Source organism: Larimichthys crocea, chromosome XVII (genome assembly GCF_000972845.2).
Source record: "Larimichthys crocea isolate SSNF chromosome XVII, L_crocea_2.0, whole genome shotgun sequence".
In the NCBI taxonomy this organism is placed as follows: Eukaryota; Metazoa; Chordata; class Actinopteri; family Sciaenidae; genus Larimichthys; species Larimichthys crocea.
The window spans coordinates 15,360,012-15,386,133 of NC_040027.1; the positions used below are offsets into that span (position 1 = coordinate 15,360,012).

Below are 26,122 nucleotides of genomic sequence, written 5' to 3' on the forward strand. Positions count from 1 at the left end.
TGCTTCGGTTTCCTCCCACTCCAAAAAAAAAAAAAGCAACACCAGTCAAAAACTGAGCGCGTGTACAGATAATGAAGCAACTGATGGAGCGCAGCCAACATCTCCACAACTGATGGAGGCTGCAGCTGCCACTAGCACTGCTTGTGCGGGAAGAAGTTTCGGAGTGTCAGAAAATTCTCTCAGAATTTGACGAAGAGTGGTTTCCTTCTTTAACAACTAAGCCACAATGACACAGCACATGTAAATATGTAATATCCTTACCCCCACCCCCAGTTTTTTTGTCGTCTTCTGTTCTCCTTCGCTGTGGGTTTCCTCCGAGTGCTCGGTTTCCTCCACTCCAACACAAAAAACACCAGTCAAAACATGAAGCGCGTGGTACAGAATAATGAAGACAATAGTTCATATTATTTAATATTAATTTTGTCTTCTTTTCTTTTATGAGGTTTTCCTCCGAGTGCTTCGGTTTCCTCCCACTTAACAAAGAAATCACAAATTAAAAAAAAAAAACAGAAAACTTACTTATTCTGATTATTTTAATTATTGTTGTTGTTGTTGTTGTTGTTGTTTTCATTATACTCCAGAACACTCCATTAAAAAAGTCACTACAGAATTAAAAAAATAAAATAAAGAAATGAATAAAGTGAAAATAAAATGTTAGCACAATCACCTCACAGCAACATTGTTCCTGGTTGGAACCACAGCTGGGGTATTTCTGTGTGGAGGTTAGTTCAGATTTCTATTTGTATTTACAATTGACCACCAGATGTCAGTATCCACCAGATGTTTCTACACAATAATTCAAATGCATATTTCCCACAGTGTGTAACTTGAAAAGTTATTGTACATTCTTGAGCTCAATTGATAATTATAAATTAAATAGACGTTATTGTTCCCTATCCCAATGGCATTTACACAAGGATCTTGAGCTGATTAGAAATTAAATAAAACATGTATTGTAATGTATTTTTTTAATGTATTATAATGGCTCAATATTATATATATAATTTACACTTTAATATTATAATGGCTCAATATTATATATATAATTTACACTTTAAAATTAAATGCACAGCAAAAACAAAACAAACACAACTTTTAAACTGTTTAAACAGATATAAAACATCACTTAATAAAAGCCTATCAATCATTATCATTTTTAATTTTTGATCCTTGAAGCTCACGAGCTCTGTGAATCCAACTGTGTATTAAACTTTACCTTAGTAAAATAAATGTGTGGTAGTAGTAAGATGAATATAAAAATAAACAGAAAGAGCCCCTTGAGATCAAAACTCAGCAAAGTTATAAAGCTACATCATTAGAGAGTTAAACCAGCTTTATTCTAAAGGCTATTTTTCCATCTTGATGATATTTATGTTTGGTTCCCAGAACCTGATAAAACATTTCAGCTTGCCCTTAGTGTAAGTTAGTCTTTAAAGACCAAGATGCTAGATTAACATCTCTAAAACCAATCTATCCTACAGCAGCTTCTGATGATTATGGCTGAAAGATTTTGTCACATGGTCTTTATAGTGTCTGTTTTGTTATTGTGTTTATGTTTGGGTCAGTGTTTAGCTTATTTTCTCCCTGCGTTTTGTTAACGGAGGGCTGTTCCCACTCTCACACATACATCATTATGTCTACATAAGCTATGAGTCATCTGAGTGCCAGCCCATCTCTACGTAGAAACTGATGATGGAGCAAGCAAACCTTCTCAGTCCCTTGCTTTGCTCCTCTGCATCACAATGTGGCTGTGTGATTTGGGTCTGTGCTTTGATCTGAGGGGATTGTCGCTTTTTATTTTTGCCATTCTTCTCGTAGTGTGTTTTCTGAACAAAAAAGATCCACCTAACTTTCCACCAGGACCTCCATCTCTTCCTCTTTTAGGAAACATCTTCAGCATTGAATCTAAACAGCCTCACATTTACCTAACCAAGGTAAGATAACAGAATCATATTTTTACGTTACGTGTTTTTGTGATTCGGAAAACTTGAGCTGCTTGGTTATAACTCTCTTCTTTAGCATACATTAGAAACAGGTCTTCAAATGAAGGGACATTTAAAAAATTCATGTATTAAAATGTTTATGGTAGAAAACAATGCTGAAAACCTGGTGATAGTAAGTCCCTGTGTCACAGAAATGATTGTTCTAAAATATGCATCTTCTCAGAGTCACATGCACAGACAACAGGCCACTTATTCTCTGCTCCTGCATCTGCAGCTAGCTGGTGTTTATGGGAATGTGTTCTGCATACGTCTGGGAAGACACAAAACAGTGTTTGTGTCTGGATGGAAGATGGTGAAGGAAGCCATAGTGACACAAGCCGACAACTTTGTGGATCGGCCTTACAGCCCCATGGTGACCAGGATATATTCAGGGAACTCAGGTGAATCACAGAAACACAGAGTACATCAGTGTTAAAGTTAGCCTCCTGATCCTCCCCTGAGTAAAGTTGCATGATTTCTCTCTGTCTCAGCTGGGCTTTTCTTCAGTAATGGCAACGTCTGGAGGAGGCAGAGGCGTTTTGCCATGACCATGTTACGTACATTTGGTCTGGCCAAGAGCTCCTTGGAGCAGAGCATCTGTGAAGAAAGTCATCATCTGCAGGAGGCAATGGAGAAGGAGAAAGGTTTACAAAAACAATGAAACCGAAAAGTGTTAGTGTATAAATGTAATCAAATGAAAAGGAAAAAATAAACACATAATGTGACTGAAGGCACTTCTTCTGTTCAGGTGAGCCGTTTGACCCTGTGCCACTCCTAAACAATGCTGTGTCCAACATCATCTGCCAGATAGTGTTTGGGAGACGGTTTGACTACAGTGACCAGAATTTCCAGAGCATGCTAGAGAATCTGACTGAGATGGCTTATCTGGAAGGCTCCATATGGGCTCTAGTAAGATCCGATTTCACATGGCTATACCCATTCATAAAATGGACCATCAGGACTATCATGCTGACTTAGTGATTTCTTGATACACATTCTAAAAAGCTAACAGGTGAACACTGCGAGCTGAAGGAAGATCCTCACACTGCTGAATAAATGCCCTGTTTTTTCTCCGAACAGCTTTATGATGCGTTCCCAGCACTGATGAAACACCTGCCGGGGCCTCACAATGGCATCTTCAGCAACGCCAACTCTTTGGAGGCTTCGATCAGGGGAGAGATAGAGAGGCACAAGTTGGATCTGGACCCCAGTAACCCACGAGATTATATTGACACCTTCCTAATGGAAGTATGGTCCTCACAAAAAGCCAATCAATATATACTGTATGAAAACCAGAAACTAACCTTTTTGCTGTATGTTTGTCCCTCTGCTTGGCTCGACAGAAGAACAGAAACAGTCAATTGGGTTTTGACGATGGCAACCTGGTTCTCTGTTGTCTGGATCTGTTCTTAGCTGGTAGTGAAACCACGTCAAAGACCCTGCAGTGGGGCCTCATCTACCTCATCAAAAACCCTCATATCCAGGGTGGGTGTTCAGATAGGACTCCCACAGTAGTAGCACAGGATTTATTTTGAAAGATACCAGAGAAAAGAAAGAAAGATCAAATAATCAATGGATAAGTGAAAAATCTGTTATTTTACCTTCTAGAAAAAGTCCAGACAGAGATAGAACGAGTGATCGGACAGGCCCGGCAACCAACTATGGCTGACAAACCCAACCTGCCCTACACGGACGCAGTTATCCATGAGATCCAGAGGATGGGAAACATTGTTCCTCTCAATGGACTCAGAATGGCCGCCAAGGACACAATGCTGGGTGGTTACTTCATACCCAAGGTGCACTGAGTATCCAGTCTTAACAGAATTATCTCATGAAAATGTTAAAGGAATGAAAACGTGTGTTGTTACAGCAATGCTTGGTGTTATTTTAGGGTATGTACTGTACCTAAAGTGCATCTACTTTTAGCACGCAGCACCTAGTCAGTCAAAACTGACAATGATCTGGGTCTTTGCAAAAAGTCTTGGCCTCACTGCTTTGCTGGTTAGGCGCCTTGTTGTGAAACAGTGAAACCCTCTAAATTCAAAGACTGGATCAAGGAGGTACTGAAGCCCTCTAAAAAATCTTTCATACAATCTGGAAGCCTTCACACAGTTTTTCAGTATATGTTAAACATCATAAACACACCTTGACAAGGTGTGGCTGTGCTATGACTGTATCTCTTTTTACTCTTTTGTATAAAAATATTAAATTGATTGCTGCCTCTTTGTGTGCAGGGAACCGCTGTGATGCCCAACCTGACTTCTGTGCTATTTGACAAGAATGAATGGGAAACTCCTGACACATTTAACCCTGAACACTTCCTAGATGCTGAAGGAAAGTTTGTGAGGAGGGATGCATTTTTACCTTTCTCTGCAGGTAACTCTCACATTTAACTGATAACTATATATATATATTTACTTATATAATCATTAGGGAAAGTTTGTACTTGTTGCCAAACAATGGGTCTAAAATAAAATATTTTCAATGCACTTTATGCTCTTTGTTTCAGGAAAGCGCGCTTGTCTGGGTGAAGGCCTGGCGAGAATGGAGCTGTTCCTGTTTTTCGTCAGTTTGTTTCAGAAATTTCATTTTTCCACTCTGGATGGAGTAGAGCTGAGTACAGAAGGAATCACTGGAGCTACACGCACACCGTACCCATTTAAGATCTATGCCAAAGCCCGTTGAACCTTGCGATTGTACGTATAAAAATAGACAAACACATTGCTGCAACTGCGGCTAGTTTTTCTGTCAATACCAGTTTTCAAGCAGTGCAGTAGAGACAGCGTTCAACAATATGTCCCGTTGATGATGGTGGCACAAGGAAATGTTTTATAATAGAGGTAATGAAGGGGAACTATAGCATGCTCTTTGTTTTGCCACAATGTGCAACTGTTGCTGACACTGTTTTGTAGACAGCAAGCAGCTGCAGCTAAACTCTTTCCTGCTGTTGCTTTCCCACTATATATTTTTAGTTGGACTATAATATGACAGATTTCATTCTTCTCTTTTGCTGCCTACAGTTTGTATGGTTGGATCTATTCGAGTAGGGTTGATCTGTAAATAGATGCTTGTGACATGTGAGATGTGGTGATGATATAAAATCACCCATAAACAAACATCTGTGTGTCAAATGATTTGAAGACTGTTTTAAATTAAACTTGATGATTTTATGTTTTGGTTTCGTGTTTTTCATCTTTGGGCCCAAACTGAAAATGACATTAACATATAACACTAGACATGTAGTTTCTATCCACTGCAAAGGAAAGTAAAAGTGTTTTGACATACATCATCGATCACACATGGCAAAACCGAATGACAGAATGCCTCTTTAGTGTTATTGGGGCAAGGAAACAGCCATTTAATGTTGTGAAACTAGTGCAGCTTAACTTAACCCTTATGCGTCATTTTTGTTAGTGCATATGGCACAATTTTTTTGTAACAAATTATCTCTCTTGACAAATTTTGGAATTTGTATTTAAATTTTTCTAATACATCAATATAGCCCATCAGGCCTGGGAACCCCTCGGGATCCCCAAGGAGGAACTATAATGCATTGCTGTGAGAGGGACGTCTGCGACACCCTGCTGCCACCGTGACCCAATGATAAGCGAAAGAAAAAGAACAAACTGGGTTTAACTAAATCAGTAAATCATTTATTAACAAATATGTTGCAATGGTTTGTTAGTGATTCAAGTAAAGTAATGGCTTATACATGACATAACTGATCATCAGTGTAAAGAAAACTTAACAAATACAGCTTGATTATAATTTTAAAGAATTTATGTTTATTAAATCTTCTATGCACGTTGTCATTAATAACTACAAGGACAAAGTCTTAATACAGTGCTATTAATACAAGTTTTTTTTTTATCACACTAATGAAATGTAGTTAGAATAAACTGGTCCTCAGTTCATGGATATAAAATGATTCAGTGATCTGTTGCATGATTCAGCGAACATTAGCATAAACCTTGAAGGGGTGTGGTACACGTGTAATTCCAGTAACTCCTTCTGTGCTCAGCTTTACTCCATCAGGAACAGAAAAAGAGAACTTCTGTAGCAACCCGACCAAAAACAGGAACAGCTCCATCTTGGCGAGGCCTTCTCCAAGACACATACGTTTCCCTGAAGAATTCACGAACACATAAACACATTTTAGGTTTCAGAGCTCAGGATTAAACATATGTTCTATTTCAGACCATGCCTTATGATTGAGGTGAATGTGGTTTACCTGCAGAGAAAGGCAGTAGAGCTTCTCTCTTCACAAACTTTCCCTCAGCGTCTAAAAAGTGTCCTGGGTTGAAGCTGTCTGGAGTCTCCCATTCAGTCTTGTCGAACAGCACAGAGGTCAGGTTGGGCAACAAAGTAGTACCCTGAAATTCAAGATCTGTAGGTTAACACCAAGCATTGCTGCAACAACAACACTTTTTCATTTCTTTAAAGAGATAATCCTTACTTACAATACTTAACAATAACTAATACTAAATTCACCTTGGGTATGAAGTAACCACCCAGTGTCGTGTCCTTGGCAGCTACTCTGAGTGCATTGAGTGGAACAATGTTTCCCATCCTCTGGATCTCATGGATAACAGCATCAGTGTAGGGAAGGTTGAGTCTGTCTGCCATACTGGGAAGGCGGGCCTGTCCGATCACTCTGTCTATCTCTGCATGGACCTTGTCTAGAAATACAGGAAATTGAAGGAAAGGATATTAAGAAAGTGTTTATCTTAAAGCACCACTGTGCCCCTAGAATGTCACCTACCCTGGATATCAGGGTATTTGATGAGGTAAACCAAAGCCCACAGCAAAGTGGTGGAGGTTGTGTCTGTTCCAGCCAAGAACATATCCGTAGAGCACATAGCCAGATTGGTCTCAGTGAAGCCCAGGTCAGACTCTTTGTGCTATTCAGAGGATACAGTAGTGAATGGTAGATAAATTAACAGGAAGGGCTGCACAGTGCAGTGTTTGTGATGAAGTTATCTACATACATTCTCCATTTCAATGATGAAAGTGTCGATGTAGTCCCGAGGATTGTTGCGGTCCAGGTTCTTCTTGTGACTCTTGACTTCCTCACCGATGAATTTTAGGATGCTGTCAGAGTGGCTGAATATTTTGTTGTGAGGACCTGGCAAGTGCTTCATCACATTAGGGAACGACTGATACAGCTACTCAGAAGAAAGCAGTGGATGAGAGTAACATTCATTAATTTATCTTTCACCTTTTGTACCTCACAGTCGGTCACTGAGAACCAGAATGCTGTCGCTCTGATAATGACAGAACTAAATGGATATCACTGACTCACCAGTCCCCATACAGAGCCCTCTAGAGAAAGTGTTTCAGACAGATACTTCAGCATGATCTGGAATTTGTGGTCGCTGTAGTCAAACCGTTTCCCCATCACCAGCTGGCAAATGATGTTGGACACAGCATTGTTGAAGAGGCCTGCTGGGTTGAATGGTTCACCTGGAGGAGAGGAGTCTACTGTTTAGGTAATTGCTAATGAGCTACTGATTATAAGCTTTCATACTCATTGTGAACCACCTTTCTCCTTCTCCATCTCCTCCTGCAGGTGTCGAACCTCCTCACAGATATTCTGCTCCAGACTGCTTTTGCCCAGACCAAAGCTACGTAAGGTAGACAAGGCAAAGCGTCGCTGTCTCTTCCATGTTTCACCATTGCTGCTGAACAAACCACCTGGACACAAGCATGCAGGGAAAATTGGATTAATAGTTCAAGGAAATTGATTTCTGCACAGCATGAGACAATAGAAAGAGAGATTTGTACACCTGAGCCTCCTGAGTATATTCTATCCACTAGTGGATCGTGCGGTCGATCTACAAAGTTTTCTGCTTGTGTGATGATGGCTTCCTTCACCATCTTGTACCCAGATGCAAACACCATCTTTTGACTGCCGAAGCGAACGCTGAACACATTCCCATAGACGTCAGCCAGCTGAGGACAATACAACCAGGAACAAACACAGTAAGTTACTGCATCAACATTAACATTGTTCAAAAACAAAACCTCTGTGTGCTGACAGTTCAGATTTATATTTGTATTTACAATTTGACCACCAGATGTCAGTATCCACCAGATGTTTCTGCACAATAATTCAAATGCATATTTCCCAAAGTGTGTAACTTGAAAAGTTATTGTACATTCTTGAGCTCAATTGATAATTATAAATTAAATACACATTATTGTTCCCTATCCCAATGGCATTTACACAAGGATCTTGAGCTGATTGGAAATTAAATGAAACAAATCTAGTTTTAATGCATTATAATGTCTCAATAAAATTCAGACTTAAAAATTAAAATATGAGGAACTTGACTTCCTTACTGAGAATTTTGCTTTTAATAGCAAAGAAAAGAAACAAACAGCTTCTTGGTTGAAACCACAGCCCCCCAGTATAAGGGAGTGGAGAGAAAGGGTAAAAAATGTGTTCATCATGGAGAAAATCACAGCAAGGTCACAGTTAAAACAGGTTTGATCAGGTAACCAGTAATACAGACAATGTCAGACATTTAGTCTAATAAAATTGTATTAATTTATAATGAATTTAATTTTTTTTCTTCATTTTTAGTTGTATTTTTACACTTACTGCAGTACAATTGACAATGAATGTTTGTACTCAATGCTACATGTTGCTCATGTTCCCTCCTTTTAGGAAGGAGGGAGAAATATTTTAAGACAGGATGTGAGGACATGATTATATGTAATTGCAATGTCTCCTAATGTGTGTACCCAATGTATATGTTACATGAATGTATGAGTGTGTGTTTGTCATTTCATATGCAATAAAAACATGTTAAAAAATAAAATAAAATAAAATGCACAGCAAATATAAAACACTTTCAAATGGTTTTAACATCTATAAAACATAACTTAATAAAAGCCAATCAATCATTATCATTTTTAATATTTGACCCATGAAGCTCACAAGCTCTGTGAATCCACCTGTGTATTAAACTTTACCTTAGTGAAATAAATGTGTGGATGTTTCATGTCCATACTGAAGAAGCTCCCCACAAAGGGAAGAGGGAACGGTCCTGGAGGAAAATTTAGAGGATTCCTGTTTTTGAAGTAGTCAGCTAGTAAGATGAAAATAAAAATAAACAGAAAGAGCCCCTTGAGGTCAAAACTCAGCAAAAAGTTATAAAGCCACATTGTTAGAGAGTTAAACCAGCAGCAGAAGGAAGGTCTGAGCTCTTCTTCTGCCTCACTTGAAACTCCAGTTTATGCTTGATCGAACCCTTTTGTGTTCTAAGCACTCAAATTACAGGACCGACGACTGAAAAAGGAAAACATATCAGTATATCTGAGTCTGTACAAAGGTGTGTGTGATAGTGTTTTTACATAACCAGCTGCAGACACACCTACTTTCCCTTGGCAAACAAGACCTCTGAGCAAACCTGAAGTAATAACACAGTGCCTGTTTAACAAAATGTTTAATCTGAATATGGAAATATTATGGCAATCACACATGAGCAATGACAATCTCAGCTCAGTAACATAACGCACACTACGTGCAAAACCTCCACTGTCTTGTGTGACCTGATCGACTTTGATAAAGTCAACAGTACAAAGTGCAGTGGTTAAAGAAGGTTTGTCATTAATCGAATGTGCCGCTGCATATAAATAACAATCAGAAGAAGAGAATTTATTCTCAGAGAGAAATGTAAGTCGTATTTTATAATATATCTTTTGCAACACAGAGAAGAAATGCAGCATCATGAATACAGGGCGTTATGGGTTCAGATACACAATTTTTAATACTTTTCAAACACACTCTGAAACTCACTGCCACTCTCTTCATGTTCTCACCTCTTCAATTTCTAAATTCATGTATTAATTAAAATAAAATTTCCAAAGGCAATTTTCAAACTGTCAGTGCAAAGAAGTAACAATTTATGCATCCTTTATGGCAGTGTGAAAAAGGTGTCATTGCATTGCTTTTCATTCATTTACTAAGTGCCTGGACCGCCGTAACTACAGCTTTCTTTCCTAAAATGTCTTACTATGTCTTATCCGTTATTGGTTAGATATAAAATGATTCAGTGATCTGTTGCATGATTCAGCGAACTATAGCGTAAACTTTGAAGGAGTGTGGTACACGTGTAATTCCAGTAACTCCTTCTGTACTCAGCTTTACTCCATCAGGAACAGAAAAGGAGAACTTCTGTAGCAACCCGACCAAAAACAGGAACAGCTCCATCTTGGCGAGGCCTTCTCCAAGACACATACGTTTTCCTGAAGAGTCCACGAACACATAAACACATTTTAGGTTTCAGAGCTCAGGATTAAACATATGTTCTATTTCAGATCATGCCTTATGATTGAGGTGAATGTGGTTTACCTGCAGAGAAAGGCAGCAGAGCTTCTCTCTTCACAAACTTTCCCTCAGCATCTAAAAAGTGTCCTGGGTTGAAGCTGTCTGGAGTCTCCCATTCAGTCTTGTCGAACAGCACAGAGGTCAGGTTGGGCAACAAAGATGTACCCTGAAATTCAAGATCTGTAGGTTAACACCAAGCATTGCTGCAACAACAACACTTTTTTACTCCCTATAAATCTTTGTGATAAACCTGTTAAAACTTAAAAATAACTGTAAACTCAATGCACCTTGGGTATGAAGTAACCGCCCAGTGTTGTGTCCTTGGCAGCCACTCTGAGTCCATTGAGAGGAACAATGTTTCCCATCCTCTGGATCTCATGGATAACAGCATCAGTGTAGGGAAGGTTGGGTCTGTCTGCCATACTGGGCAGGCGGGCCTGTCCGGTCACTCTGTCTATCTCTGCATGGACCTTGTCTAGAAATACAGAAAAGGGCAATAATAAAGGGCATTAATCAATGGTTTAGAATAAAGCACCACTGTGTCCCTTGCATGGCTGTAGACTTGTTTCCTTGTTGTTACACCGTTAATTCAGTGTTGGACCTTAAATGTCACCTGCCCTGGATATCAGGGTATTTGATGAGGTAAACCAAAGCCCACAGCAAAGTGGTGGAGGTTGTTTCCGATCCAGCGAAGAACAGATCCGTAGAGCACATAGCCAGATTGGTCTCACTGAAGCCCAGGTCAGACTCTTTGTGCTATTCAGAGGATACAGTAGTAAATGGTAGATAAACTAACAGGAAGGGCTGCACAGTGCAGTGATTGTGATGAAGTTATCTACATACATTCTCCATTTCAATGATGAAAGTGTCGATGTAGTCCCGAGGATTGTTGCGGTCCAGGTTCTTCTTGTGACTCTTGACTTCTTCGCCGATGAACTCTAGGATGTTGTTGAGGTAGCTGAACATTTTGTTGTGAGGACCTGGCAAGTGCTTCATCACATTAGGGAACGACTCATACAGCTACTTGGAAGAAAGCAGTGGATGAGAGTAACATTCATTAATTTATCTTTCACCTTTTTTTTATCTCTCAGTCGGTTTCTGAGGGGTGAGACCCAGGAACCCACGAGAATGTCTGATTATGATTGAATTAAATGCATATTATTCACTTACCCGACCCCATACAGAGCCCTCCAGAGAAAGTGTTTCAGACATATACTTCAGCATGATCTGGAATTTGTGGTCGCTGTAGTCAAACCGTTTCTGGCAAATGATGTTGGACACAGCGTTGTTGAAGAGGCCTGCTGGGTTAAATGGTTCACCTGGAGGAGAGGAGTCTACTGTTTAGGTAATTGCTGATGAGCTACTGATTATAAGCTTTCGTACTCATTGTGAACCACCTTTCTGTTTCTCCATCTCCTCCTGCAGGTGTCGGATCTCTTCACAGATATTTTGCTCTAGTTTGTTTTTGCCCAGACCAAAGCTACGTAAGGTAGACAAGGCAAAGCGTCGATGTCTCTTCCATATTTCACCATTGCTGTTTAACAAACCACCTAAACACATGCATGCAGGGAAAATTGGATTAGTTCAGGGGAATTAATTTTGGTACAGCATGAGACAAACAAGAGAGGCACCTGAGGTTCCTGAGTAAAATCTTTCAACAATTGCATTGTGTGGTCGATCTACAAAGTTTTCTGCTTGTGTGATGATTGCTTCCTTCACCATCTTGTACCCAGATGCAAACACCATCTTTTCACGGCCGAGGCGGACGCTGAACACGTTCCCATAGACGTCAGCCAGCTGAGGACAATACAACCATAAACAAACACAACAAGTTACTGCATCATATGAACTTTTTTAATTGTTCAAAAGAAAAACTACAAAGTAATATCTATGTGCTCAGTGTTAAGATTTATATTTGTATTTACAATTTTACCATCAGATGTCAATACCTTCCTTTATTTTCTATATAGTTAATCAAATGCACATTTCCCAAAGTTTATGAACTTGAACTTGGCCCATATGTCCAAAGTCAAATGTCTCATACTACCCAGATGTATGAGAGGTGAGGCTTCAGTGTCCACATGTTTTGGACATGTCCCAGCCAGTAAAAACACTGTAGGGACATTTTCTGAACCTCGTCCCTCATTCTTAATGTGTGTATTAACTTTACCTTAGTAAAATAAATGTGTGGATGTTTCATGTCCATACTGAAGAAGTTCCCCACAAAGGGAAGAGGGAACGGTCCTGGAGGAAAGTTTGGAGGATTCCTGTTTTTGAAGAAGTCAGCTATTAAGATGAAAATAAAAATAAAGAAAAACAGCCCCTTGAGGTCAAAACTCAGCAAAAAGTTAGAAAGCCACATTGTTGGAGAGTAGAAGGAAAGTCTGAGCTCTTCTTCTTCCTCACTTGAAACTCCAGTTTATGCTTGATCTAACCCTGGTTAGTGTGGTCCACACATTTGACGAATATCAAAAGCTCAACAACAAAGGTGACGCCTACTTTTCTCTTGAAACAAGACCTTTGTCATGTGATGAAACCTGAATTAATACTATGGTACCTGATTATCAAAATGTTTTTCAACAACAAATTTAAAATTTTCAACAAATCTGAATATAGAAATATTATGGCAATCACACATGAGCGATTACAATCTCAGCTCAGCAATATAACGCACACTACATGCAAAACCTCGACTGTCTTTAAGTGACCACTTAGATTTGATTGTGATGTAACAGGAGGTCAACAGTCCATAGTCGGTTAGGCATAAAAGGCATATAATAACCCATTGTGCAAGGCAGATTTCAACTTCAGGTGCAACAATTTTGATTGCACACACTAATGCAATCATGAGTGTTTTGTTTATACTTTAGCTTATCTGTTGAAAATATGAAAATACAATACAATACTTCAGGAGGGCTGTGCATGTATGCACTGAGTGCCCTCTGTTGACCATTCTGTGCTTAGCAGGAATTAAATAATAAATAACCACACAGTAAGCCACTTAATGATAGTGACAAAGTAATTAGATTGTTTTTTTGAGACTTTGGCTTTCTATGAATTAAAAAAATTTAAGGTTGGGATAATATTTCTGTGTGTTTTCAAGCACCCAGTGTCAAATGTGCAAAAGTAGGGGAGTTATTAATGAATAGCTCAAGTTTTCAGATGATTTGTTACTTCCAGTGGTTTGCAAATCATCAGCCATGAAAGTTATGTTGTATTTTTAATCAATGACTTAAACCAGTTTTGACTTTGCTCTCATTTTGGTTGTACAAGGACCAGATGGCTCGTTGCAATGGCTCCAGTACACCATACTTCCTCTATGCCCCACACAGGAGCCCTGTGGGGACAAGGACGTCAGCTTTTTCCAAGACCACAAAGAACATGTAGACAGGATGGTCAAACTCCCATGATCCACCAGCACCCCTGTGAGGGTAAAGAGCTGGTCCACTGATGGTTCTCTGCCAAAAAATTGTGGCATCCATTACAACGTCCAGGATGTTGTACTGGACCACTGGCGCTTTGTCATATATATACAGAGATAGGTTAAAATTAAAGTAACTATAGCTACTATTGTTGAATTCAGCAAGCTTTAGCGTAAACCTTGAGGGTGTGTGGTACACGTGTATTTCCAGTAACTCCTTCTGTACTCAGCTCTACTCCATCAGGAACAGAAAAGGAGAACTTCCGTAGCAAACCGATCAAAAACAGGAACAGCTCCATCTTGGCGAGGCCTTCTCCAAAACAAACGTTTTCCTGAAGAGAACAGATATACACATTTTAGGTTTTAGAGCTCAGGATAAAACTTATTTTTTATATTCTGTTTCAGGTTATGATTGAGGTGAATTACCTGCAGACAAACTTTCCCCTCAGCATCTAAAAAGTGTCCAGACTGCGTTTGCTGAAGCTACATAAGGTAGACAAGGCAAAGCGTTGCTGTTTCTTCCATGTTTCACCATTGCTGTTGAACAAACCACCTGGACACAAGTATGCAATAAAAATTGGATTAATAGTTCAAGGAAATTGATTTCTGCACAACATGAGACAATAGAAAAAGAGATTTGTACACCTCCTGAGTATATTCTATCCACTAGTGGATCGTACGGTTGATCTACAAAGTTTTCTGCTTGTGTGATGATGGCTTCCTTCACCATCTTGTACCCAGACACAAACACCATCTTTTCACCGCCAAGGCGAACGCTGAACACGTTCCCATAGACATCAGCCAGCTGAGGACAGTACAACCAGGAACAAACACAGTAAGTTACTGCATCAACATTAACATTGTTAAAAACAAAACCTCTGTGTGCTGACAGTTCAGATTTATATTTGTATTTACAATTTGACCACCAGATGTCAGTATCTACCAGATGTTTCTACACAGTAATTAAAATCCATTTTTGCGTGAAGTGTGCAAAGTTTGTGTAAAGTTTGTAAGCATGTAAAGTTATACTTATTGTTTGTTATTGTTCCCTATCTTGATATCAGTCACATGATATTCAGATGATTGTAAATTAAATGAAACAGACTGATAATTCAAAATATGCACAGCAAAAATAAAACAATGTTAAACAAAGGCCCCAAGCAATCATTATCATTTTTAATCTTTGACCCTTGAAGCTCACAAGCTCTGTGAATCCACCTGTGTCTTAAACTTTACCGTAGTAAAATAAATGTGTGGATGTTTCATGTCCATACTGAGCAAATTCTCAACAAAGGGAAGAGGGAACGGTCCTGGAGGAAAAAATTTGGAGGATTCCTGTTTTTGAAGTAGTAAGCTATTAAGATAAAAATAAAAATAAATAGAAAGAGCTTCCTGAGGTCAAAACTCAGCAGCAAAAACACCTGTGTTTGTTTTTATCCCTTTTTGTGGCCAGATTCCAGGAGTGTGAACAAAGGTTCGCATGACAGCGATTTCATCATAACTAGTTTTATAACCAGTTTTATACATTGCACCTGTAATACGTCCACTGTCCTTCAGTAACCGAATAGACTTTGATTAAGTCAACAGTACAAAGTGCAGTGGGAATAGAAGGCATGTAATTATAAGGCATGAAATAAATGTAGCATGATGGTCACTGGGCAGAAAAGCTTATTTTGGAGATGAAGACCTGTTGTTGTTGTTTTTTAACTTTATACCTCCGCAATTATTTATGTCTATCAAAGGTTTTCAAAAGATCAGAGGAACATTACACAATTTTTAATAAGATTTTCAAAGACAAATTTCAAACTGTCCGAGAAGAAGAAGCAATTTTTGCATCAGTAGTTGCATTGTTATGCATTACTTTCACTTAAATCAGTGTAAAAAATATGGAGTGCAGTGTTGATATATTGACTTTTTATTTTGTGACATGTGAAGAAATAATCAACATGAGACATTATGATCTAATACATTTATATATGCATAATATTACATTATCTTATGATATGTAAATAATAAAGTCAGCATTAGCCCAGTACATCATGTAACTCTTAATGTATGTCATAGGTTAATGACCATGTCATTATTATCTGAGATCCTGTAAACATGTCAGGCCAGCAATAGATACCAGTACATTATGGAACAGTCCATGTACTAACACAGGTGGATACAGGTGCAAGGCAGATTTCCCCTTTTTTGGTTGCACACATCCACAATCTCTTAAGAAGAGGTCCTTGATGTCATTGATGCTTTCTGCTGATGCTTTTGTCTTTAGATGAAAGGCGCTTTAAATCAGCGAGGCGTTGCAACCACCCTGAACTCCTCAGGGGAATGGGTGAAGCCCAGCACGCCCTCCATGCTGGGAATTTCTCCAGCAACAGGAGAGAAGGTGAAACGTTGAAGGAGACATGTAAACATAAGGAACAGCTCAATTTTGGCCAGGTGCTCTCCTAAACACACACGTTTACCTGAGGGGAAAAAGAGTAACTTCAGGTTAGTAGATGCCTAACTTAGCAGGTAACCATGGAAGATAAATAGTATCATTGAAAGTCGGGCATTTCAGAAAAAAACCTGCTGAAAACGGTAAGAAGGCATCTCTCCTGCGAAACTGTCCCTCTGAATCCAAGAAATGCTCAGGATTGAAGATATCTGGAGTCTCCCACTCGTTCTTATCAAACAGCACAGATGTAAGCATTGCCACCATGGCTGTGCCCTGAAACAAAGTGATGAGATGTTTGTATCAGCTGTGTAGAAATAATTTACAGATTTTACACCTCCCAGAGAAAGTCTAGCAGTAGTCATTACCTTAGGTATGAAGTATCCTCCAAGTGTTGAGTCTTTACTGGCCATTTTGGGAAATCCCAAGGGAACAATATTTCCCATCCTTTGAATCTCATGGATGACAGCATCAGTGTAAGGCATGTTGGGTCTGTCGGTCAGGTTGGGCTGACGAGACTGTCCGATAACTCTGTCTATCTCCGCCTGGACTTTCTCTGAGAGAGGAAGTAGAGTCACTACTACAATTCATTGGCCATTTTACACTTGAAATACAAGAAATCCATCATGAGAATACTCCTGTGCTAGATGTAATTTGATAAAATACCAACCCTGTATCTCTGGATAGTGCAACAGGTACACGAGGGCCCAGCGCAAGGTGGTAGCAGTTGTTTCTGTACCAGCCTCAATCAGGTCCAGGGTGCAAACCAGCAGGGTTTCAATGTTGAAGCCAGCCTGAGGATCTCCCTTTTTCTGGCAGTGCATCAGCAGAAAACACTCACTCACAGTCTAGTTTTTACTTTAGCCATATATAGATATTTCATTGTAACCATTAACTGGATATTGGACTTTCTTTCAGATGAAGTTAACTCAGTAAATAAGTAAAAATGAACAAAAGGTTTTGAGTTTTTCTTACTTTTTCCATCTCTCCCAAGTATACATCGATATAATCACGAGGATCATCAGGGTTCCACTCTTCCTGGTGCCTCTCTACTTCTTTTCTCAGGAAAGACATGATCTCCCGGTAGTTTGCGAGGACAGTTTGGTGAGGTCCTGGCAGGTAACGCAGCAAGCCAGGGAAGGCATCGTACAGCTATTGATGAGATAAACCCCTCAGATTAGTATTAGGCTCAGTTTGTTTAGTGATCACAGCATGATAGTGGATGAAGATCTGGAGTTACCTGGGCCTGAGCAGAGCCAGCGACTATAATGGCCTCATTGTCCAACTCCAGAACCTTCCGAAAGCTTTGATCACTGTATTCGAAGCGATGTCCAAAGACCACAGAGGAAATGATGTTACTCACTGCGATGGTTATGATGTAGTGGGGATCGAATGGTCTTCCTTCCAATTCAAGTGGTGAAAAATATCATTTGGATGCAACATCTCTTTATTTGCCACTAATTGTGTGAACCAACGGATGAATCTCTATAATCTACTTGCCTTGTTCGTCTTTGAAAGCTTCACAGATAAAGCCGCCTTCCACTTCGATGTACTTTTCCAGTGTCCTCTGACCCTCTCCAAAGTAACGCAGGTGAGTGTTGGCAAACTTCCTCTGCTTCTTCCACAGGTAACCATTGCTCAAAGCTATGCCTGTGGGAAAGTTACACTGAATTATTTCCTTGCCTTTCACAAAGATTGCACCATGAGCTGCTCAAGATTTCTGCCTCTTAAAGGATGTTTTTCCTTGCCACTCCATGTCTAGTGCTTGATCATGGTGGGAATTGTTGGGTCTGTTAATTATATTATAAAGAATACAGTCTGTATTGAAAGTGTCATGAGATAGCTTCTGTTATGATTTGGCACTATTTCAGTGCTACAGGGAGTGACAACTTCAGAGCGGAGATGACAAAATATCAACATTATACATATCGTGCATTCAGAACATACTTTTCCAAGTGAGTTGGCTGACTGAGCTGTTATTTCTGGTTCAATACTTCGACACTTAAGTTTCGCCCTGAAGGAGAAACTACACAGAAAATTTGCAATACCACACATTCTTGCTCTCACATGCTCACCAAGGCCCTTGAAGATTTCATGGAAAAGAGGGACGATGGGGCGATCAACAAAGCTGTCCAGCTGGTTGACAAGAGCCTCTTTGACCATCTGGTATCCTGAAACAAACACCATCCTCTCGTTGCCTCTCCTCAAGCTGAATACTGGACCATACTTCTGAGCAAGCTGCGTTACGAAATATATCGAAAATTACATATTACTATTCACAAAGATCAATTTATTAATTAGGTATTGGATGGAAATTATGGCTTTTGTCAAATGTACAATTATATATTTTGGATTAACAGTTTTTATTTGATATACAGTATGCTTTCATGATTTTTGAAACTGTTTTCTTTGACACCCAAAGTAAACTTATTTTCCATGTATTGCAGTTTGTCACAGACTATTTGCCATGTTTCAAAAATCAATTCTACTCTTCTCTTCTCTTTGAAAGTAAAGTGTTAATCTTTAACTCACTTTTTCCATTGTTCTGTAGTCAACCCCTGTGAAGACATTTCCCAGAAAAGGCACAGCCCAGGGTCCAGGTGGAAAGCTGTGTGGTCTCCAGTTTCTGACAACATCAGCCAAAAGTAACACGACAAAACTGAACAACAGCCAACGAGTTAAGTCCATACACTCAAAAAGTGCTTGAAAAATCATGTTAAAGATATTTTTAAAGATCACAATTTTCTCCTGCAGACAGGACGGTGGTGCCTCTCACATTATCTGGGTGAGGAGTGAAGGCAGCTGGAAAAAAAGAGGCTAAACAAGGAAATATTACATAACAGCGGTGGCCTCTCAGAACCTCTGAAGAGGAAAACAAGGCCCCAACATGAACTCTTCCAGCTGGCTGCACATGCACAGCAAGTGATGCAGGTTTTCCAATTCAATACAGTACCAATAATTTGTTGGTCTTTGAATCAACAATGCAGTTGGCAAAGTAAGCTAAAAAGAGAAGGGGCAAAAATACATTATATGTTTTTGAGTTTTGTAGATAGCCAGTGACATTTGACATCACATCTGTTTCAAAGGGTGCAGCAGTAAAATGAGCCAGTAATGATCTAACTATAAAGACAGGGATCTCTGTCTGTTTGCATGTACGACGTATGCATGATCTGATCAACTTCACAGAAACTTCACGTTATCACCTATAACTTTTAAACTGTAAGGTCTGAGAAATAAAATTCTGTGGGTCCAGATAAATCTCTATGAGCCCATCTGCATCTCCTAAAATACATGTCAGTGTGCTTGCCCTGTCACCCCAAATTTCCCATTAAATCCCATTTCCATTGCCACCAGTATTCCTTAGATTAGAATTATTTGTATAAGTAAATCCATATACTTTTAGCCAACTCCACTGCATTGCACTGGTATTTAGCAAATTGTAATGTAATTAAAAATGTATTTTATTGTATTAATGTATCTCTATGTTCATACTCACAGTTTCACACATTTCTTTGTCATTTTAAGGTAATTGTTATGGTATTGTTTTACATTAATGCATACTTTTGTTTTACAGCCATGGAAGTTGCTGTTTGTGTACCGAGAATAATGAGTATGTTTTTAATGTTAATACTTTTATTAAGTTACTTACTTACTTAATTAATTTTGAACGTATATTTACTTTCATTTAATTAACTTTTTAATTAAGGTTCTGATTTCCTCTTCTAACACACTCAACTAACTCAGTTTTCCTGAGTGCGCTTTTATTTTGAAGGTTAGACACACAAACCGGACATTATGTCCATATCCAAAGATTTTCAGCTCAGCTGTTCAGAATGACCCAAAAAACAAACATTCATTGTGCAGTAGTGAAGTTAGTCAGAGTAGTTACCTCCGTAAAATAAGCAAACTAGTGAACACATGGAGACGATAAAGAATGTCCTCAGTTTGGAGTGGCTGGACGGCAGCAGTATTTTGATATTTCTGTGTGTTTTTCTGTTGTTGGCTGATGTTTTGAAGAACAGAGCCCCGACTAACTTTCCTCCTGGACCGTGGTCTCTACCTTTGATTGGTGATCTTCATCGGATTGATCCCAGCAGACTTCACCTGCAGTTCAAAGAAGTATGTCGAGGAGTCTTAGCTTTACTTACCATTTACTTTCCTTACTTACATTAGAAATTAGGATTTTTTCACACAAAACATATGAAGAACTTTTAAAATATGAGGTTTTGTTGTAAATTTAACTACCCAGCAGTATATACAAGTACTGCTGAAACTATTAGTCCACTTTGTCACTTTTCCTTGTATTTTATCAATTAAATATTTTAATTTATTTTTAATATTTTTGAGCTTCGGACTGATTGTTGTGAAGGTGTCACTTTTGGTTATTGCAATAACATTTGTCACTATTGTCAGAATATATTTTTCAAACCAAACAAAATGTATTAAATAATCAGCAGATTAATCCATAATGATCCATCATAAGTTGCAGTCCTATACAAAATAGTTAAAAGTTAGCCCCACCTCAACAGTAATGTCCTGATTTTACATTAACACATAAGTATATAGTAATATATAATGGTATAACAGTCACAGGGGACATTTTAGTACTTTTACTAATAAATTTTTCTTATTGTACAAGTACTTACATACTTATTAGACCCTATTCAGTGAAATAAAAGGTCTGAGTGTACTTACAAAAACAACCCTAGGATTACCTTTGTAGGATGTGATTGATTTTTACACATTTCTACTCATACTCATTACTTTTCCACCATGGTAGATAATATTTGTATAACACTTTCTGCATTTTGAAATATACTATAAATAAAAAAATCACCAAGATAAGAGTTATCAACATTTCAAAGCTGTTCTGCAACAGTTTAAGGCGTGTTTCTGTTTACAAATGTAGGAAATCATTAACTCAAATGCAACACGATGGTGGAAATGCATGTTATAGATAAGACGGTTCAACACTGTTTGCCCTAGTTTACACAATATCAAACATCTCTTGTATTATTTAATCATTTAACCTGTGTCCCACATTAAAATAGGACAGGTAACACAACAATAAAGTTTGCAGGGTACTGGTGCCATCTACTCATTCTTTAGCCATAGCCATCTAGTATCTTCGATATGTTTTCAAAGTAACAATAACAGCCATTTTATAATGATTTTCTCCGCTGGAAGAGGGCACCTTATAGGACACTGTATGACATTTTCTTGCACATTGGATCATTAATAACAGTAATAGCAATAATGCCAAATCTAAACATTGTTTTCAGTTTGCAGAGAAATATGGAAACACCTTCAGCCTTCGTCTCTTTGGTGGAAGGGTTGTGGTCATTAATGGCTACAAACTAGTGAGAGAGGCGCTCGTCGAAAGAGGAGAAGACTTCATAGATCGTCCCATCATACCACTTTTTGAAAATGTAATTGGGAATAGAGGTACTGTGCATTGCATTTTGTTTAAAAAGTAACTAGTTAGTATTTAGTTATGTTACTAGCATCCGACTGACCATAATAGGTATATTTAGCTAGTTAGTTATACCCATTTCCAGTTACTTCTGCTGTTTTGTGTTTCCAAAAGGTCTGGTGGTATCAAATGGCAATCCGTGGAAGCAGCAGAGAAGATTTGCTCTTCATACACTCAGAAACTTTGGTGTCGGCAAGAAAAGCCTGGAGTCATCCATCCAGCAGGAATGCCAGTATCTCACTGAGGCTTTTGCCCTTCAGCAAGGCAGGCACAAAACGTTACTGTCTCTTAATGAGTTATAGGGCAACATGCTTTTATACCATGACACATTTTTTTTGGCTGGTCCAAAGATTCTGGTCCAGATTCTACGTATAGACACAGATCTGGAGTTACAGATATAACTATCTGTTCTGTTTCACTGATGGGATAAGGGTAAAGAAAGATGTGGTGCATGCCCCAGAGTCCGCACACAGAAAACATATGCACTTCATGAGAAATCAGCAACTAATCCATGCCTTGACAGTGTAAGCCAACAATATGTTTAGATAAGTGCAGCTATATATCAGGTTTTGACCTAGCCTTGCTAAGTGTTCATTACATGAATGCACCAACATCATGCAGCATTGGACCATGCACCTTAGACCATGTGCATGTGACTCTTTATTTTCCTGCTTCATTATCTCAGGGCCCACGTGTGTTTGCTTAATTTTTGGCAGTAGCTGGAACTCTGTACAGAGTATACCTGTCCTACCAACCTGTTAATCATCCATATTTATCATCTCCCTTTATCAGCATGTCACAGTACTTTTAGCTCAGCATACATTCATTGTTTGACGTTGTATTTCTTTGTCTTATCTTATCCACATGTTCTATTTATTTCATAGGCAAGCCTTTTAATGCCCAGTTACTGATAAACAATGCTGTGTCCAACATCATCTGCTGCCTGGTGTTTGGGCAGCGCTTTGAGTACACTGACAAGCAGTTCCAGTGTATTCTGCAGAACTTCAGAGAGGTAGTGATCATACAGGGAACTTTGTGGGTACAGGTGAGAAATTTTCAAGTACCCTAAAATTGTACTACAGTGTACTCATATGTCAAAACCACAGACAAATACATAACAAATGGAAGTTTCTGAAGAGTTGCTATGAACCCTTAAGTGTGTTGGCTATGGCGTCACCATCTTGGTAGTGTCTGACTTTGCCAGCTCTGGCATGTGGGTGGATCAGAGGCGGGCTAAATGCATGCATAACTTTAAGCCTTAATATAATTTGAACAGGTCAGTTATATAAAGATTAATTCGCTGTACACTGTGAAGACCAAAACCATTTTTTGTACAAAGCAGTGAACATGTTTATTTTTTCTGTGAAGTTGGACATTTTATTTTATTTACATATAATATGGTTGCTTACGGAGATTGACTCAGTTTTTGCAGCCAGCCTCATGTGGCCATATAAGAAACTTTTTGGAATTTAGCTTTAGTTTGTGGATAAAATAAGTGGACTTGAGTTGCATACAGCCCTATGCCAAATGTTGAAAAAAATAAATGACTGTGAAGTAAAGCTAAAGCAGAAGAGCCAAAAACTGCAGTTCCTCAAATGTCCACCTGAGGCTGGCTACAGAACGAGTCAGTCTCCACAAGTCCCCATGTTCAAATGTCCAACTTCACAGCAGAAATAAACATGTTTACAGCCTGGTACAAAAACAGTTTTGGTCTATAGCTAATTTCCACGTTCATAACAACTGTACTAAGGCTGAATCTTTATCTAACTCACCCATTCAAATTATATTAAGGCTTAAAGTGGTGCCGTTACAGATGGCTTGTTTGACCAACCAGACTTCATTCAACCAGCCTCAGCTCCACCTAAGATCTACGCCTAGATTGCGGCAGACAGAGCCACCACACTCTGAGCCTGAACCTACGGGTGACGTCACAGATATCTATATTTGTACTGTCTATGACTTATCATAGGCCTTTTCCACAGCAGACATTTTGACCTGTCACGATAGGAAAAGCACAGGTATTACTATATTAATAACATTAACACAAAAATGGGTCTGTTCTATTTAAGCATGTGACAGTGAACCAGCAGCAATCGCTTTATTATTCAGTTGTAAACAGTTGTGAACTATTGCACTATTGAGTCTCAGATGATCTGGTCCCTGTCTTCATACTCTGTAGGCGTATAACACATTCCCCTCGCTTATGAAGTGGGTGCCTGGACCTCACCAGAAGTTTTTCACTTTGATACAAAAGATATTTGACTTCATAGAAACCAAGATCAACGAACACAAAGAAAGTCATGACCCCTCCTCACCAAGAGACTACATCGACAGCTTCCTCACAGAGATGGGAGAGGTGAGTGTTTTTACAGCATTCGTCTGTATTGTGTTTGTTCTATTTACATTTTCTAATGAAACATGACAACTGATAACATAAAATGTCTCCTTTTTATTCATAGAAAGAGGACAAAGATTCTGGTTTCGATTTGAAGAATTTGGGTTCTTGCACTATAGACCTCTTTGGTGCTGGAACTGAAACAACTACCACTACTTTACACTGGGGACTGCTATACATGATCCATTACCCACACATCCAAGGTGTGTTTGTGTGTATGAATAGCATCTGTCCTACATAATTTCCCCCACAGTCGTCTCCACAGTACACTGACTCAGATTGTTTCCTGTTTTCACTGTCTGCAGAGAGAGTTCAGGCTGAGATTGATAAAGTCGTTGGTTCATCCAGACAGCCCTCTCTGGCTGACAGAGAAAACATGCCCTATACGGATGCAGTCATCCATGAAATCCAGAGGATGGCCAACATCATTCCTCTTAATGTGGTTCACATGGCAAGCAAGGACACCAAGCTTAACGAGTACACAATCCCAAAGGTACATGATGCACATGTGAGAAAGTAGTTGCATCTTCTGGCAACATAGCTTTTATTATTTTCAATTACCATAATTATTTCATTAGCTGTTTCTAAGGTTATTTTCACCGTCCAACCTTATAATTTGTTCATTTTCCATGTTTCTGTTATTATAAACAAAGATATCTGTTTTGACTGACTGTTTTCATTCATGGTGTTTCCTCAGGGAACCATAATCATGGCCACACTTGACTCAGTTCTCCATGATGAGTCGATGTGGGAGACTCCACACTCTTTTAACCCTCAACATTTTCTGGACCAGGATGGCAAATTTAGGAACAGGGATGCCTTCCTTCCCTTTTCAGCAGGTTAGTCAGTATTTAAAACCCTCTAAAGCAAAAGTTACACAACAGAGTGAAAAAGTTTTTGCATTTTGCATATGCGTCACCCAGATTTGAAACAGGATTGAATATAAGACAAGTCAGACTTGGACTTCATAAAAGAAAATTAGCATTTTCCTGTCTGTTGACAATAGCTGGGAGAGGATCAGGGTCCATGTCTTACTGTATTCTTTATTAAAACTGAATAAAAGTCATCTGTTGTGTTGTGTATCCTCAGGTAAGCGTGTGTGTCTCGGGGAAAAGCTGGCCAGGACGGAGTTATTCCTCTTCTTTACCTCCCTGCTTCAGAGGTTTTCTTTCTCCCCATCCGCTGGAGAGCAGCCCAGTTTGGAGTCCAGTTTCGGAAGCATCCGCGCTCCCAAACCTTACAGCCTCTGTGCCGTACAACGATAAACCACCAACTGACTGAAACTGAGCCATCTGCTTCACAACACAGTTTAATATATCTTGTAATAAATGATTAACGTCTGCTTTATTGTTCTTTTCCTGTAGTGTGATTTAAACATAATTTGGAAGTGTATTTCTTCTTAAGCCTTTTTATATTATATTTTTAAAGACTTATTGATAACAATGTTCCTACTTTTCACTGCACATTGGGCTCATTTTATGGAAGTTGATAGATTATATTGTTTTATATTATTAAATGATAACGAGATTTAGTTTGTTATTCTCATTCAGATCACTGTGGGTTCACTTTTCATGTTTTGAATAATTAGTTACATTGATGTTTTTCTCTGGACTTTTCATTAAAACAACATTGCACGCTAATGATGATATTTTTGTAATTTAGTGCCCTCATTTTCAGAGATCCACTATGGTAAAGATGGACATTATATACATGTTATACGTGTGTATAACATAACAACATAACCTTGAATTCCTGGAGTATTGTAACATAATTAATTTCCCCCTGGGATTATTAAAGTATTTCTGATTCTGATGTTATGATTATAGTAATTTGTAAAAAAAAAAAAAGTCGACAATACAAGACATAGGAGCCAGCTAATATTACTTAATAATACAATATATTACTTACTAGTCCAATAGATTTAACTGTATTGTCATTGCAAGTACTCAGACAACGAAATGCAGTTAGGATAGAAAGAATTTATATGTATAGAAAAGTATATAAAGCACAGTAAGTTGTCAATCAAAGCAGCCACACTGTTAATTATGCATAACTGTAAGCCATACAGTTATCATGAACTGG

The 26,122-nt window shown here is 38.7% G+C and overlaps 5 protein-coding genes across 10 annotated transcripts in view; 3 read left to right on the forward strand and 2 right to left on the reverse strand.

Moving 5' to 3' along the window:
- LOC104926034 (cytochrome P450 2J6) overlaps window positions 1-5,122 on the forward strand; it is a 25,419-nt gene extending 20,297 nt beyond the window's left edge. Inside the window, exon 10 of the transcript XR_003464070.1 lies at window positions 4,823-5,122. The gene's annotated coding sequence lies outside the window, so the exon portion shown is untranslated. The remainder of the gene's footprint in view (window positions 1-4,822) is intronic.
- On the forward strand, window positions 1,116-4,816 carry LOC104940088 (cytochrome P450 2J2). Its single transcript, XM_027290561.1, has 9 exons — window positions 1,116-1,934; window positions 2,218-2,383; window positions 2,474-2,626; window positions 2,731-2,891; window positions 3,063-3,230; window positions 3,326-3,467; window positions 3,591-3,778; window positions 4,217-4,358; window positions 4,492-4,816. Exons 1-9 carry the CDS (start codon window positions 1,743-1,745, stop codon window positions 4,665-4,667), a joined length of 1,488 nt encoding a protein of 495 aa, XP_027146362.1. The 5' UTR covers window positions 1,116-1,742; the 3' UTR covers window positions 4,668-4,816.
- A 538-nt stretch (window positions 5,123-5,660) lies between the features above and the next one.
- On the reverse strand, window positions 5,661-14,539 carry LOC104930798 (cytochrome P450 2J6). Of its 6 annotated transcripts, none has more exons than XM_027290558.1 (9): window positions 12,488-12,786; window positions 11,949-12,114; window positions 11,715-11,867; window positions 11,488-11,636; window positions 11,161-11,337; window positions 10,935-11,073; window positions 10,605-10,792; window positions 6,214-6,355; window positions 5,661-6,107 (listed from the first exon to the last, which is right to left on the reverse strand). In XM_027290558.1, the coding sequence occupies exons 1-9, from the start codon at window positions 12,677-12,679 to the stop codon at window positions 5,932-5,934; spliced, it is 1,482 nt and encodes a 493-aa protein (XP_027146359.1). In that variant the 5' UTR covers window positions 12,680-12,786; the 3' UTR covers window positions 5,661-5,931. The 6 variants fall into 6 exon arrangements, with proteins under 6 accessions (XP_027146359.1, XP_027146357.1, XP_027146360.1 ...); XM_027290556.1 differs by lacking the exons at window positions 10,605-10,792; window positions 10,935-11,073; window positions 11,161-11,337; window positions 11,488-11,636 and adding exons at window positions 6,474-6,661; window positions 6,745-6,883; window positions 6,971-7,147; window positions 7,285-7,445 and having other exon boundaries at window positions 5,671-6,107; window positions 12,488-12,780; XM_027290559.1 differs by lacking the exons at window positions 10,605-10,792; window positions 10,935-11,073; window positions 11,161-11,337; ... (2 more) ...; window positions 11,949-12,114; window positions 12,488-12,786 and adding exons at window positions 6,474-6,661; window positions 6,745-6,883; window positions 6,971-7,147; ... (2 more) ...; window positions 7,769-7,774; window positions 14,384-14,539 and having other exon boundaries at window positions 5,674-6,107.
- A 1,102-nt stretch (window positions 14,540-15,641) lies between these two features.
- Window positions 15,642-18,986, reverse strand: LOC104930797 (cytochrome P450 2J2). The gene is made up of 9 exons (XM_010745676.3): window positions 18,705-18,986; window positions 18,248-18,410; window positions 17,673-17,822; window positions 17,413-17,573; window positions 17,148-17,324; window positions 16,843-16,984; window positions 16,541-16,728; window positions 16,307-16,448; window positions 15,642-16,203 (listed from the first exon to the last, which is right to left on the reverse strand). Exons 1-9 carry the CDS (start codon window positions 18,885-18,887, stop codon window positions 16,028-16,030), a joined length of 1,482 nt encoding a protein of 493 aa, XP_010743978.3. The 5' UTR covers window positions 18,888-18,986; the 3' UTR covers window positions 15,642-16,027.
- Window positions 18,987-19,996: 1,010 nt separating this feature from the next.
- On the forward strand, window positions 19,997-25,570 carry LOC104930795 (cytochrome P450 2J6). The gene is made up of 9 exons (XM_019279171.2): window positions 19,997-20,291; window positions 21,455-21,617; window positions 21,760-21,909; window positions 22,530-22,690; window positions 23,825-24,001; window positions 24,105-24,243; window positions 24,346-24,533; window positions 24,738-24,879; window positions 25,130-25,570. The coding sequence occupies exons 1-9, from the start codon at window positions 20,091-20,093 to the stop codon at window positions 25,303-25,305; spliced, it is 1,497 nt and encodes a 498-aa protein (XP_019134716.2). The 5' UTR covers window positions 19,997-20,090; the 3' UTR covers window positions 25,306-25,570.
- The last annotated feature ends 552 nt before the right edge of the window (window positions 25,571-26,122 follow it).

Bases quoted from the DNA above. Each gene is read 5' to 3' on its own strand.
- LOC104940088 (XM_027290561.1), top strand. From the start codon at position 1,743: ATGTGGCTGTGTGATTTGGGTCTGTGCTTTGATCTGAGGGGATTGTCG. The intron at 2,892-3,062 runs GTAAGATCCGAT...TTCTCCGAACAG, and splicing joins AAGGCTCCATATGGGCTCTA to CTTTATGATGCGTTCCCAGC. The intron at 3,468-3,590 runs GTGGGTGTTCAG...TTTACCTTCTAG, and splicing joins CAAAAACCCTCATATCCAGG to AAAAAGTCCAGACAGAGATA.
- LOC104930798 (XM_027290556.1), bottom strand. From the start codon at position 12,679: ATGTGGCTTTCTAACTTTTTGCTGAGTTTTGACCTCAAGGGGCTGTTT. The intron at 11,868-11,948 runs GTGCCTCTCTTG...GCATGTGTTTAG, and splicing joins ATTTTACTCAGGAACCTCAG to GTGGTTTGTTAAACAGCAAT. The intron at 7,148-7,284 runs GTGAGTCAGTGA...TCTTCTGAGTAG, and splicing joins AGGGCTCTGTATGGGGACTG to CTGTATCAGTCGTTCCCTAA.
- LOC104930797 (XM_010745676.3), bottom strand. From the start codon at position 18,887: ATGATTTTTCAAGCACTTTTTGAGTGTATGGACTTAACTCGTTGGCTG. The intron at 16,729-16,842 runs GTTGGTATTTTA...TTCCTCTCTCAG, and splicing joins GCACTATCCAGAGATACAGG to AGAAAGTCCAGGCGGAGATA. The intron at 16,449-16,540 runs GTAATGACTACT...ACTTTGTTTCAG, and splicing joins GAGGATACTTCATACCTAAG to GGCACAGCCATGGTGGCAAT.
- LOC104930795 (XM_019279171.2), top strand. From the start codon at position 20,091: ATGGAGACGATAAAGAATGTCCTCAGTTTGGAGTGGCTGGACGGCAGC. The intron at 24,534-24,737 runs GTACATGATGCA...GTGTTTCCTCAG, and splicing joins ACGAGTACACAATCCCAAAG to GGAACCATAATCATGGCCAC. The intron at 24,880-25,129 runs GTTAGTCAGTAT...GTGTATCCTCAG, and splicing joins CTTCCTTCCCTTTTCAGCAG to GTAAGCGTGTGTGTCTCGGG.